Source organism: Myodes glareolus, chromosome 13 (genome assembly GCF_982192425.1).
Source record: "Myodes glareolus chromosome 13, mMyoGla1.1, whole genome shotgun sequence".
NCBI classification, from domain to species: domain Eukaryota; kingdom Metazoa; phylum Chordata; class Mammalia; order Rodentia; family Cricetidae; genus Myodes; species Myodes glareolus.
Window position 1 is genome coordinate 74,864,733 of NC_142038.1, and position 14,013 is coordinate 74,878,745.

A 14,013-nucleotide genomic window follows, 5' to 3' on the forward strand; every position below is an offset into this window, starting at 1 on the left:
GTTCTTGAATAATGGGCCCCAGGGCTTTATCCCTCCATGAGTCTTCTCTCTTCCCACCCCGCTGTTCTGAGAACATTCCATTAAAACAATCAAGAGCACAGATAAGGCTTAAATACTGCTCATCAGCGGGGGCTTAGCTAGCTAGCATCCTGAAGCCAGTCCCTGGGGTCAGCGTGTCCCTGTGCTTTAGAGGAAGAGTCTGGAAAATCGGAAATGCCCACATGCTATCCTTGAAGATCGTGATATAAACCAGGATGCTGGGCTACTCTGTGATACAGCCAGGGTGTAGACTGAACAGCCTTCCTGTCTGTGGGAACCCGAATCTTATACTTATATAGCAAGGTTTGCTTTGTTGGTTTTTTTTTTTTCTTTTTTGAGACAAGGTTTCTCTGTGTAACCCTGACTGTCCTGGAACTCACTCTATAGACCAGGTTGATCTTGAACTCACAGAGATCCATCTACCTCTGCTTCCCGAGTGCTGAGATTAAAGACATGCGCCACCACTGCCTGGCTTAGGCAATAAATTTGATCCCTGTCCTGTAACTAGATCAGTTGCTTGGATGACAGGGAATTTTGCTAAACGCAGCAGCAGCAGAAGGTGGGAATTCAGCCCTTTGCAGCTGGGCTTCAGGGGCAGTAGGAGTGCAGGGGGATGGACAGGCTTCCAGAGAAATGACGTAATACAAGATTGACCCACACCAGAGAAGCCCTCCTTCATGTCCTCAGCACTTGGCTCTATTGAGTATCTGCTTAGGGAGTTTTCGACCGTGCAGTGGATGGATGGATACATTTATGAATCAGTTGGAAATTTAACTAGTTTTTACACAGCTCATCTTTTTTTTTTTTGGTCAAAATTTTTTCATTTATTTTACATATCAACCACAGTTTCCCCTCCCTCCTCTCTTCCCATTCCCTTCCCCTACCTCCCATCTATCTCCCACACCCCTCCCTCCTCTGTTCAGAAAGGGGTAGGCCTCCTATGGTAGTCAAAAAAGCATGGCCGCTAAGAGAGACATGCATGGATCTAATCTACATGGAAAGTAGTAGAAGACAAGATCTCCTGAGTAAACTAGGAGCATGGGGACCATGGGAGAGGGTTGAAGGGAAGGGGAGAGGCAGGGAGGGGAGCAGAAAAAATGTAGAGCTCAATAAAATGAATAAAAAAAAAAGAAAGCATGACATATCTCATTGAGGAAGGACCAACACCACTCCCCCCCCCCCCCCCCCCCCCCGCCGCATCAAGGCTGGGCAAGGTATCCCAGCATGAGGACTAAGTCCCCAAAAGCCAGTTTAAGCGCCAGGGACAGGCGCTGATCCCATTGCTAGGGGCCCCAATGGGACCCAAGCTACACAACTGTCACCCTCATACAGAGGGCCTAGGTCAGTCCCATGCCGACTCCCTAGCTGTCGGTTCAGAGTTCATGTGTTCCCACTAGTTCAGGTCAGCTGTCTCTGTGGGTTTCCTGTCATGATCTTGATCCCAGCCCCTGACTGTAAAATTCCTCCTTCCTTTCTTCAAGTGGACTCCCAGAGCTCGGCTCAGTGCTTGGCTACACAGCTCATCTTATGACAAAAATATCCTTAGCTCACACTCAACAGTTCGCTTTTAGATTGCAGCTTATTTGTAGTTTGGAACTTGCTTTGTTTAGCTTTCAAATAATCGTTGTAAATTAAATGAGCATTGTAATAGGCCAGCCAGGGTCAAGGGGAGTGACAGATGAAGGAGGCCGGGAGCCCTCTTGGCCACAGGAAATGTGTGTGCTCGAGAAAGTGTTCTCGCTTGCTTTGCTGCACTTTGTTTTGTTTTCCAGTGTGGCACTCCTGGCAGCGGCGTCTCATCCCACAGGTAAGCACTCTGTTGTTCGCTTACAGTCCCTGTTCACTCAGGGCTCGGAGCCTGCTGTATCTCTGAAGACTTTGTGTAACAGATATGAGTTTGGGAATGGTCCATAGGTGGGAGCAGAGTGACTCAATGGTGGAATACTTCCCTAGCACGTATAGGGCCCTGGGTCCATCACCACAAAACAGGAAGAGGAAGAAATAATTCATTGTGGATTTATTGCCCATGAGTTTATTCTTATCCCTATTTAGTTTTTTAAAAAAGTTTTACCTTATATTTTGAACTTTGAAAATTTTAATTAGCCTACAAAATGGTAGGTTCTGTTATGACACATACAAAGATATTACTGTCCTGTACTAATGACCGCACCCTGCTGCAGTTCCACTTCCACTGTCTCCTCTTCCCCAGATAGTCTACCTCGTTCATGCTTTCATGTCACGTGTGTGGTTTATATGCTTTATGCCTGAAATCCACATGTGAGAAAAAAATGTGATATGGTGATCTCTAGTTCTGTCCATTTGACATAATAGTTTCCTTTATGGCTGAATAAAATGTGTGTGTGTGAGAGAGGGGGTGGAAGGAAGAAGAGAGGGAGGGAGGGAGGGAGGGAGGGAGAGAGAGAGGAACAGAGGGAGAGGGAGAGAGAGAAGGAAAGGGAAAGAGAGGGAGAGAGGGAGAAGGATAGGAGAGAGAGGGAGAGAGGGAGGGAGAGAGTGAGAGTGAGAGGGAGAGAGAGGAGAGTCGGGGGGGGGAGAAAAGGAAGGAGAGAAAGAGGGAGAGAGAGGGAGAGAGGGAGGGAGGGAAGAAGGGATGGAGGAGAGGGAGAGAGGGAGGGAGGGAGTGCAGTGCGGCCTGAGCTGTCACTTGTTTTGTTTGCTCTCTCCTGAGATCTCTTCCCTGGCTACCCAGAGCTGTTCTTCTGTGCTAGTTTTAAAGTATTTGGTGAAACAGTTCAAATTCATTCTATTTCTAGTTAGTATCATTTAAAATGTACCTTCATATTTTGTGTATGTATGTTTGTGTGTATGTGTGTGTGTTTGTGCCTATGTGTATGTGTGTGTGCACCTGCATGCGTGTGTGTGTGTGCATTTGTGTGTTTTTCACTGTGTGTCGCAGTCAGAGAGCACGCTCAGTAGCAGGAGGTTCTCAGCATGTAGCTTCTGGGGACCAAATTCAGCTAATCAGACTTGGTTGCCAGTGTAACTGTAGAGTCCCACCTGCTCTCCCTGACAGCATCATTTTAATATAATTTCTTATCATAGTTGCCACCCAATCTTTTTAATGCTGGAGTAAAGAGTTGGTTCTCAAATTATCTTTACGTTGTTGCGTTGGCTGCTCTGAGGTTGATTTTCAGGTTTAGGAATTTCCCCAAATGCTCTGCTTTGTCACGCAGTTTTTTTTTTTAAAAAAAATATTTATTTATTATATATACAATATTCTGCCTATGTGTATGTCTGTGGGCCAGAAGAGGGCACCAGACTTCTTTACAGATGGTTGTAAGCCACCATGTGGTTGCCGGGAATTGAACTCAGGACCTTTGGAAGAGCAGGCAATGCTCTTAACCACTGAGACATCTTTCCAGCCCCGATGCAGTTTGTTTTTTACCGTGGAAGGTTTTGAAGTACTGTTAGCTGTTTTCTACTGCTAGTAACACAAACCCACAGACTGGGCAAATTATCTTTTTTAAAAAATATTTATTTATTTATTATATATACAGTGTTTTGCCTGCATATATGCCTGCAGGCCAGAAGAAGTCTCCAGATCTCATTACAGATGGTTGTTAGCCACCGTGTGGATGCTGGGAATTGAACTCAGGACCTCTGGAAGAGCAGCCAGTGCTCTTAACCTCTGCACCATCTCTCCAACCCCCAAGGGTAAATTATCTTGTAAAAAGAGGTATTTTGGTTCCAGTTCTGGTCCGGGTCACAGGGCCACTTGTTTCTTGTTGGGTCACTGGGTTTCTAGGGTCAGGGCTGGGCCCCTGCAGCCCAGCCATCAGTGGACTAGTTAAGAGGATAAGAGCACCAGGCCGAGGAAGGGGACGGAATTGGTGCAGCCCTGTTGGGAAGAGAAGTAAAGAGGCTCAGTGAGCCTCCACACCCACATATGATAAGAATTCTATTACAATGATGTTACTTTAGAATGCTTTCATTTCAACCGGTGGTGGGGGTGCACACCTTTAATCCCAGCACCCAGGGACAGAGGCAGGTGGATCTCTACGAATCAGAGGCCAGCCTGCTCTACAAATTGAGTTCTAGGACAGCCAGAGCTGTTATGCAGAGAAACCCTGTCTCGGAAATTAAAAAAAAAAGAAAGAAAGAAAGGAAACAAACAAACAACTAACTAAGTCAGGCAGTGTTAACCTGTGGTGGGCGGTGTCACCCCATTACCCCATTTCACCATAGCTCGTCTCTCAGGGACCCCACTTCTCATCACTGTTTAAAAATCCTCCTTTTACTGCACAAGGTAGGTTGTTCTTGAGCATGAGTTTTAGAGGGACTTGCTTTTGGCCATGGTGTCTATCACAGCAATGGCAACGCTACCTAGGACACTGCAGAATATCCTCACCATTGTCACGCTTTGAAAACACCGCTTCTCCCCCTAACCTGTCAGTACTAAGTGCTTTGTTCATCTGTGTCATTTGTTGTCTGTCTTCTCAGCCACCTCTCTTCATGCTTTGGGCCTTACAGATGTTTAGGGTGCCTCTTGCCTCTCAGATGGAAAGTTCCACTCATAGGATCTCCCAGCCTCCCTGTTCATTTATCCCTGAGTTAGTCTCAGTGGATTTGTGTGTGTGTGTGTGTGTGTATTTTTCCAGTCTATCGAGATCTGTTTGTCCTTCAGCTAAGAGATTATGCTTTTTTTCTTTTTCTTCTTCTTCTCCTCCTCCTCCTCCTTCTTCTTTTTTTTTGGAGACAAGATTTTTCTGTGCAGCCTTGGCTGTCCGGGAACTCACTCTGTAGACTAGGCTGGTCTTCAATTCAGAGATCCACCTGCCTCTGCCTCTGAGAGTGCTAGAATTAAAGGCATGCAACACTACCACCTGGTGAGATCATGCTTTTAAGTATATCACACAATCATCAGAGCTGGGAGGAATTTCAACAATAATCCCTAGTGCTACCAAAATCTGCAAGTAAGGGAGCGGAAGCTCAGAGGAGTTGAGTGCTGTGACCAAGATGAGGCCCAGCAGGTGTGTAAGAGGGGACCTGGAGCCGAGGGCACCTGACCTCATGGCCGTGACCAATATGAGGCCCAGCAGGTGTGCAGGAGGGGACCTGGAGCCGAGGGCACCTGACCTCATGACCGTGACCAATATGAGGCCCAGCAGGTGTGCAGGAGGGGACCTGGAGTCGAGGGCATCGCCATCGTGATCCTGTTCTTAATTTCTGCTTTCCTTGGGCCCCTGCATGTTATTATGAAATGTCCTGAGCAAGCCAGTGCATTTCTAGGACACTTGGGCCTTGCTTCCTGCAGCTGCTTTTGTTTTCAGACATAGATGCTGGTGATAGTTCATCTGTCCTGGCCACCGATCCAACCTTTTACCCTGAGTTACTGCTAAGTTTTCAGGTCAATATAAAAATGCCTTGGATGGACTGCTGTTGTCTGGGTCAGCAGTCTGAGAGTATAGAGGTATGCAAATGCTCTATCGTTACACAGTAGTGATGGCTACAGAGCTGTGGCTACACTGAACCCTAGAAAGTGTACATTTTCAAAGGGTGAATTTTATGGTATGAGTTCTATCTCAATCAGAAGGTATGTCAGAGACAAAAAGAGAACTCTAATTTGAGAACTAATTTAGGAGTGTGGTCACTCTGGAAGAAGAATAATTATCCTTCAAATTGTCTTTGTCAGGGCTTGGAGGTGCAGACACTTGCTTAGCATGTGTGAACTTTGGGGTTCAATCCCTAGAACTAGAGAGAGAGAGCGCGAGAGAGAACCACCACCCCTGTCCCTGAGGTTTGCTTTCAGACTTTAAACCATTGCATGGTAAATGAGGGTTGGTCTAGATTAGCATCACTGAGTTATAGAGACCAGTGTGACACATGTAAGCTCGTCATATAGAAGGAGTCCATCTGTGACTTCATATTAACCAAAGTAGTGTCATTAAAGAGGCTGAGTATAGGAAATTTAGCTCATGAGAAGGATTTTTGCAGAGCTAGAATTGGCAGTGCCTCTTATGTCAACAGCAAGAATAACTTTGACTTCCCTTGCTATAAGTACCTGAAACTTATTGGAAATGAATGCCCCCAAATTTCCAAAGTCCTGGATGTCTAGTGTCATAGTAGGGTCCTGCAAACCCCCTGGCAAAGGTAGATGTGGGATGGTGAGCAAATGTTGGCAGCATTCAGAAGAAGCTAGATCCTTCTGTGTGTACTGGAAGCAAGTTCACAATCTAATTCTTGAGCAGGGACATTGTAAACCACACTGCCTTCCTCACATATTGATTGAGTAATATAAAGGTGTCTTTTTGTTTTGTATGTATGTATGCATGTATGTGTACATATTTATGCATGCCAATGTATGTGGGGATGTGCACATGTGTGAGTATGTGAATGAATGACAGGCCAACTTTGGGTGCCATTTCTCAGGACATCATCCATGTTGTTCTTTTGAGACAGGATCTCTCACTTTTATCTGGGGCTCACTGATTTGACCAGGCCTCTCCAGTCCTCGGACTGCAGACACATGCCACCATGCCTGTTTTTTTTTTTTTTTTTTTTTTTTTTAAGATGGGTACTTGTGTGGCAGGCACCTTCCTGACTGAGCCATCTTCTTAGCTACAAACTTTATTCTTTAATAGAAGTGCTCTGACTGGCTGGGTGGTGGTGCATGCCTTTAGTTCTAGTGCTTGTTTAGGAGGCAGAGGCAGGAGGATCTCTGAGCTCCAGGCTAGGCTGGTCTACAGGACAGTCAGGGTTGCACCAAGAAGCCCTGTCTCAAAAAAACTTAAAAAGGGGGTGTGTGTCTCTGTGTGTGCTAATCAATATCAATATCATGTTTGCTATTTTTTGGAACTTTTTCAAATTGAGTATCAAGGTGCCTTAGGAATGGATGTGTTTGCTTCTCCTTTCTCCTATCTGGGGAGTTCCGTAGACTTCAAACCTTAGCAGCGATGATGGTTTGTCTTGATTACCTATTGAGTTGAGGATCTCTGAGTAGGGAAACTCTTGACTAGAATAGTAAAGCTCATTAAGAAATGCAGGTAAGGGCTTTACCAGGTCACTGCAGAGTCACTCGGAAGTAGTCAAGTGCTTAGAGATGTTATCTACAGATGATGATAGGACTTTGGTATGAAAAATGATAGTTCAGTGTCTTAGTTTCTTCTCCTGGTTTTTGTCACAAACCACTCTGACAAAAGCAGCGTAAGGAATAAGGATTTATTCTGTCTGCTGTTGAAGGGCTTTGCCCAACACTGTGAGGACGTGAAGGGGCTGGACACACCCCATCTGCAGTCAGGAGGAAGAAAGCTGTGAGCGCCTGATGCAGCTCAGGTCATCTCTTTCTCCACTTATACAGTCCAGGATCCCAGCCAGGGAATGTGCCACCCACAGTGGGCCTGTCTTCTCATCTCAGTACACATAATGGGTCTGCTACAAGCATGCCAGAAGCCATTTCCCAGATAATTCCAGGCTCTATCAAGTTGACAGTTAACACTAACATCACATTCAGAATATACACTACCCCTTGGGAGTCAATTCCATTAACTTTAAATCAATCCCTGTGGTGTTTTCTGTCTTAGGGTTTCCATAGCTGTGAAGAGACACCATGACCATGGCAACTCCTATAAAAGATAATATTTAATTGAGGCTGGCTTACAGTTCAGAGGTTTAGTCCGTTATCACAGCAGGCAGCATGGTGCTGGAGAAGGAGCTGAGAGTTCTCCATCCAGATCCTCAGGCAGCAGAAAGAGAGAGTGACCCTGGGCCTGGCTTGGCTTTCTGAAACACCAGAGCCCACCGCCAGGGACACACTTCCTCCAGCAAAGCCACACCTCCCAACAGTGCCGGTCCCTATGAGCCTATCGGAGCCATTTTCATTTAAACCACATTTTGTAAGGGCTGTTTACCGCTAATTATAAAGTTGAGCAGATAAAACAGCTAATAGACTTGTTGGCTCTTAGAGCAGCTCTACATTTAACTAAAGAAGTGTTGCTATCACAGTGTTAGTGCCATTTGTTGCTTCACCCAGCACAGCGGGAGGGCTCAGTCTGACTTGGTCTACTGGGGGAGGCTCTCCTCATGGAGTTCTTGCTTCTGCTCTCCCTTGTTTCTGAGTGGCTGAAGGATGAGTGTTCCTGTAAATGCCTCCTAGGTGCATGGGAGCAAGCAGGCACATCTTTTGGGTCTGGGGAGATGGAGCCAACCTGTTTCTCTAGCCTTTGACCTCACAACTTACTGAGAGGGTTTGAGAATCTTAGAGCCATAATTGAGAAGACCCCCACTCCTTTCTCTTTAAGCTTTTTGACCAGGAGTAGAGAAATTCTCCCCATGTTTAAAAGTTTGCACTTTGTGTTCTTATGGGGTCATCTGCTGTGGGTTTAAAAAGAGAGACTTTAAAGCCCCGAGAAGAGCAGGGAGAGCTCAGGAATATGAGCCACCAATGACCTTGGTCCATGGGATGCCACTGGTGAGATAAAGCCGCAGCACCTGCCACTCTTTAGAGGTGACCCCACCCCATTTCTTGCCAGTTCCAGGGCTGAGATGGGGAGACAGGAAGTTTACCTCAGGGTTCACTTCATGTTAAGTGTAGCAAGGCTTGCTACTTGACTGTTGCAATTTTGTACTCTGTAACCTTCAGAGAAGTGGGGTTCCTGTCCTCTGCTCAGCAAAGCGCCAGCTGGAACCTAGCCATGCAGGCTACTCACCCTTGATTGCAGAAGTCTCACATAGCTGCCATTGTCAGCCCCCAGTCACTCGCTTGATGCCTGTGCCATGCAACTCAGAGTAGCATAAGGGTTTTGTGAACATCTTCACTTGTGTTTTTTAATTTAAAGATTATTAGTATTTTATGTGCATGTGCCTGAGTTTATGTATGTGCACCACATGGATGTATGTACCTACAGAGGCTATAAGAGGGCATGAGAGTCCCTGAGCTAGAGCTACAGGGGTTGTGAGCCTTCTGAGGTGAGTGTTGGGAATCAAACCTGGGTCCTCTGTAAGAGGAGGAAGTGCTTAAGAGTTGATCCATCTTTAGCCCCTAGCATCTTCACATGTTCACAGGCTTCCAGATTGAGCACTCCTGGGCTTGGGCAAGCTACACTCTGTAACCTACTTGCGGTATTTATAGCAGTGATATTGACCTTGGCTGTATAAAAGCCTCCCTTTTGCCTATTGTGGTGGTGTACCCTTTAATCACAGAACCAGGAAAGTGGAGGCAGGTGGATCTCTGTGAGTTTGAGGCTGGCCTAGTCTACATGGTCCTAACTGTACTGGAACCCACTGTGTGTGTGTTTCTTGTGTTTTTGATTTTTCCTTTCTTTTTTTTAAAATTCTTGTTTATTAATTTGCCTGTTTGTTTTCTAGAGAGAGAAAGAAGTGGAGTTATATTACAAGGAGCAGGGCCCCTTGTCTGTCTTGGCCACCTGGCTAGCTTACATCCGAAATAACCACACAAAAACTGTATTCATTAAAACAGTGCTTGACCCATTAGCTCTAGTTTCTTATTGGCTAATTCTTACATCTTAATTTAACCCATTTCTATTAATCTGTGTATCGCCACGTGACTGTGGCTTACGGGCAAGATTCTAACCAGCATCTGTCTCAGGCAGAAGATCCATGGTGGCTCTCACTCTGCCCTTCTTCCCAGCATTCAGTTCTGTCTTCTCTGCCTGCCTAAGTTCTACCCTATCAGACCCAAAGCAGTTTCTTTATTCATTAACCAGTGAAAGAGACACATAAACAGAAGGACCTCCTACACCAGAGTTAGATGAGTAAGGAAGTGGGGATGTGGGAGGAGATGAGGGTGGGAAAACCATGATCAGAATATGTTTTCTAGAAAAATAAAAATGAAAAAAACCTTGCTTTAGTAAGGGGAAGATTGAGGGCACCAGAAGGGAAGCATTGAGAGTCAGCTGGAAATTTCAGGCCACACAGTCGAGTCTCGAACATCCCTGGCCTACAGCAGCACCCAGTCCTCCAGGGGTTCCTCTTTCAGTGGTGCTCGCTGAGGTGTCTTTGTAAGGCTGACTTAGGGTGGCGACAGGGATGTGTGAGATGGAGTCCCTGCTCTCGAAGGATTGGTAGTTAGGTGGTGGGGCAGCCGAGATGTGCAGGCAAGTAGATGCTATGTATAAATATGGTGGTGTTAGAAATGACAAATGATAAAGGCAGGCTATTCTTTTATCCGGCACTTTTGCTTCTCTCTCTTCCTTACTCCCTTCCAAGAGTGGCTTTGTCACCCGGGTAGTGATTATCATCTAGCTGGCAGGGTGCTTTTTTGGGGGGTTAGACAGGGTTTCTCTGTGTAACAACTCTGGCTATCCTGGAACTCACTTCATAGACCAGGCTGGCCTTGAATTCACAGAGATCCTCCTGCCTCTGCTGAGTGCTGGGATTAAAGGCATGTGCCACCACCGCCCTGACTTAGTTGGGACTCTTCTTAAGAAGAGTCTTCTCTTAAGACTGAAATTTGTTCTTTATTCCCCTCCCTCCCCTCTACCCCGACCATCCCTCTTGTTATTCCCCTCCCTCCCCTCTACCCCAACCATCCCTCTTGTTATTCCCCTCCCTCCTCTCTACCCTAACCATCCCTCTTGTTTATTCTTCTCCCTCATCTATCCCCCATCATCCTTTTTGTCCTTTAGACCCTGGCCTTGGCTATATATATTACCTGTGTACCCTCACTGGCTTTCCTGGCTGGAACATTTATGATGAAAGATGGGATGCCAAGAGGAGGTTCATCCAGAGGAGTCTCAAGGTCCTGGATTTAATTGATCACCATCTCGGCCATCTCTCATTATTCCCTGGCTGCACTGCAGTTCCTCTCATACTGGGAGATTGGGCAAAGGCCAAGGGCCAGCTGCTGCAGAAGAGACAGAACGAATTCTCCAGGGATGTCCCCTCCACTGTCCCAGGGTTATCTTAAGTTGCCGTTCTCTGCAGAAAAGAACTTCAGGATGCGCCTTGTGCATTAGACACTAAAGTTCTGAAACTGCTGAATAAAGGCAGGTTCCTTTTCTCTTATACTCCCCGTAGTGTGGGCTGCTGTTGCCGCCAGAGATCTAAGGCCTGGGTTGGCCTGGGTGTGCACTCTGCCCCCACAGTTCAACAGTTAAACAGTTTAAGCTGCGTCCCTTCTCTGAACTTGGAGTGGGGTAACAGAACCTCTTGGAGTCACGACAAGGAGTAAGAGATAAGTCACCACATGTCACATAGGGCTTTGCACAAAGCAGACTCTCGCTAAATGGTCACTGTCATTACTTTATTCTTAGCAGGAGGCAATAGCAGAATCTCAGAAATGTGGCAGCTGGAGGGCTGAGACATTACTAACATGGGCTTCAGTTGGAAGGTGCAATGGTGACCTAAAAACAATGAGAACCTGACTTTTGATGGGCTGCATGAAACCCAAAACCCCGGGAACTCTTTTATTGAGATACGTGTACGCAAGTGAAGGTTGATCTTGATCTTAGAACATCCAAGCTCTCGGAGATACAGAATTTGGAGCTTTCAGTTGAATCATTTGGGATCACTAAGGGGACTTTACAGAAGTGTGGCAGCTCACTGACTCTTGTTCAGAAATATGTTTGAGCGTGCATGCGTGCATGTTTGTGCATGTTCCTGCTGATGGCACCCAGGGTCCTGAGTGTGCTAGGCAAACACTCTACTGCTGAGCTGTCTGTGAAATCTTCGACTCACTGGTGTAAGTGGTGAAGGAAGGAAGTGTTCACAGCTCCACCACAAAGCTCCGGGGCAACGGATGCTGGAATGTTAGCCCAGTCCCCCAGTGGCCAGGACAGACTCACACCAAAGCCCAGGCCCCAGAGAGCCAGGCCCCTGCAGTGTCAGAAACTCCAGATTTGAAAGGATTAATCTGTCCACTGTGGAAATGCTTAATTTCTTTTCTTAAGACATTTTTGGAAGGATTTCTGCTTTTTTAATCTCCTGACTTCTTGTTTGTGACCAAGTTCAAATTCCAGGGAGAAGCAGCCAATATGTGTGATTATTTCCTCTTGTACTAAAAGTGGAACTAAAAGAATGAACTTACGTCACAAGAAATAAATGTCCCCTTTGGGCGTAAGCGAAAATGAGTGTGCACAGTCGCCGTTTGTGCAGTAATTAAACACTAGCGTGAGAAAGATGCCAGCAAATCATTCATCATGTTTTTTTTTTAGCATAAAGCCAAAAAAAAAAAAAAGAAGAAGAAGAAAAGAATCTTTAAAAAGACTTTCCTCTTTGCTGTCCCTTGCGTGGGATGCTGCTGTCACCAGAGATCTAAGGCCTGTGTTGGCCTGGGTGTGAATTCTGCCCCCACAGTTCAACAGTCACACGGTTTAAGCTGTGTCCCTTCTCTGAACTGGGAGTGGGGTAACAGAACCTCTCAGAGTCACGACAAGGAGTAAGAGATAAGTCACCACATGTCATAGGGTTTTGCACAAAGCAGGCTCTTGCTAAATGGTTACTGTCATTACTTTATTTTTAGGAGGAGGAAGTAGAAGATTCTTAGGGACATGAGAGTTGGAGGACTGAATACATTGTACAGAAGACATTGTCTTGTTTCCCAAAATAGCTGGGTGGGGGACCTGAGGGAGCTGTGTGGACCATTGCATCACCGTTGTTGTGCTCCGTAGGTGACCTCTTCAGTGCCGTGGACTTCCCATTCCTGTCTTTCTACAGATTCCACAGCAGCTTCTGTGCCAGGTAATCTTAAGCCACATCACATGTTTTCTGTGCTGTTAGCTGTATCTTTATCTCTGTGCAGGCCAGCATAATATGGTGAGCCAACTGAGTTGTGAAAGGAGGCACTCTGGGAAGCAACTCTCTGTCTCCAGCAGGCTGAACACTCAAATGTGTTCAGTGCCAGCCTGAGTCCTGCAGACCTTGGCTGTGCAGGCCTGTGCCTCAGCCAGGACTGTGGTTTTTCAAGCTTGCCGAAGAGCTGGGCTTCCTACCCTTCCCCTCCACAACTACTTCACACAGAACTTCAGTGCATAAAACTAACAAAATTGATTCAGTTCAAGGGATGTTTGTATTTTCTCCATTTTGATCTTGGCTTTTTTCTTGCTGCCGGAGCCAACCTACAAAAACCGTCAGTGGAACTCCAGGACTCAGAAGTACATGGTAGAAATCGGAAATTAGTAGAAGTCTAGACACCAAGCTGGCTTTGGGAAGGACTCAAGGATGGAGACCAAGTTCTTCATTGTCATCCTGCCCCACCATTTCTAGATAAAGTCTTGAGTGGTGAGGGGTGGGGAGGCTCTAGGCACAGTCTCAAGCTTCCATTTTGCCATGAGGGAAAGAGGAGACCTGGGCCAACCCCGGGGCTGGTGGTTGCTAGGTTGCCAGTTGTGTGGCCTCTGGGCAGATTATCTGATCCTCCCAAGTTTTTGTCTTTTCATCTGTGACAAAGAACAGTAATATCAATATTGTGTGATAAGTTCCTAAGCATCATACTTGGCCCAGGTAATGGGGGCCATTATCAATATCTGCTCAGGTCAGCTGTAAGAAAAATCTCAAAACTGTTGATGTGAATCCTGGCCCTGCCGAGGATCTTATGCAGGATTTTAACTTGTCTTTACTCTTCCAGGGAGAAACTTTTTTTGTTTTATAGGCTTTTATACAAATCAATAGAGGTGTATGCTTTGGACAGTGCCTGTGCATGGTACATGCTCAGTGCTGTCATTAGTCAAGAAAAACAAACATAACGAAATTCTCAACCATGAATAAAAACCACGCTATCCATCTCCACACAGAAAGTGATACCCATGGAGCCATCTTTGCAGATCGGTAAGGAGTTGAGATGTAGAGACTGGAGAGCTGGCTCGGCCATTGGGAGCATTTGTTGCAGAGGCCAGGGCTCAATTCCCAGTGTCTTACAACCATCTGTAACTCTAGTCCCAAGGTGCACATGAATACATGGAGGCAAAACACCCATACATATAAAATAATAAAACAAATACGTTTTTCTTTTAAGTTGAGGTGTAGCTATGTATTGCTTCTGGAATGAGTATGCCATGT

The 14,013-nt window shown here is 46.0% G+C and overlaps 1 protein-coding gene across 6 annotated transcripts in view; it reads left to right on the forward strand.

Annotated features, from left to right (window-relative positions):
* Slc35d4 (solute carrier family 35 member D4) overlaps window positions 1-14,013 on the forward strand; it is a 132,367-nt gene that overhangs the window by 54,057 nt on the left and 64,297 nt on the right. For 4 of the 6 annotated variants that reach the window (XR_007234701.3, XM_048447968.3, XM_087896255.1 and 1 more), the window contains 2 exons: window positions 1,812-1,846; window positions 12,627-12,696. Coding sequence is in view for 5 of the 6 variants with exons in the window: in XM_048447968.3 (XP_048303925.2) it covers window positions 1,812-1,846; window positions 12,627-12,696 (105 nt within the window). In the remaining variant the exon portion in view is untranslated. Of the gene's footprint in view, window positions 1-1,811; window positions 1,847-10,643; window positions 12,158-12,626; window positions 12,697-13,582; window positions 13,721-14,013 lie in introns of those variants that run through there. The other 2 variants (XM_085676315.2, XM_085676314.2) reach the window with 2 other exon arrangements.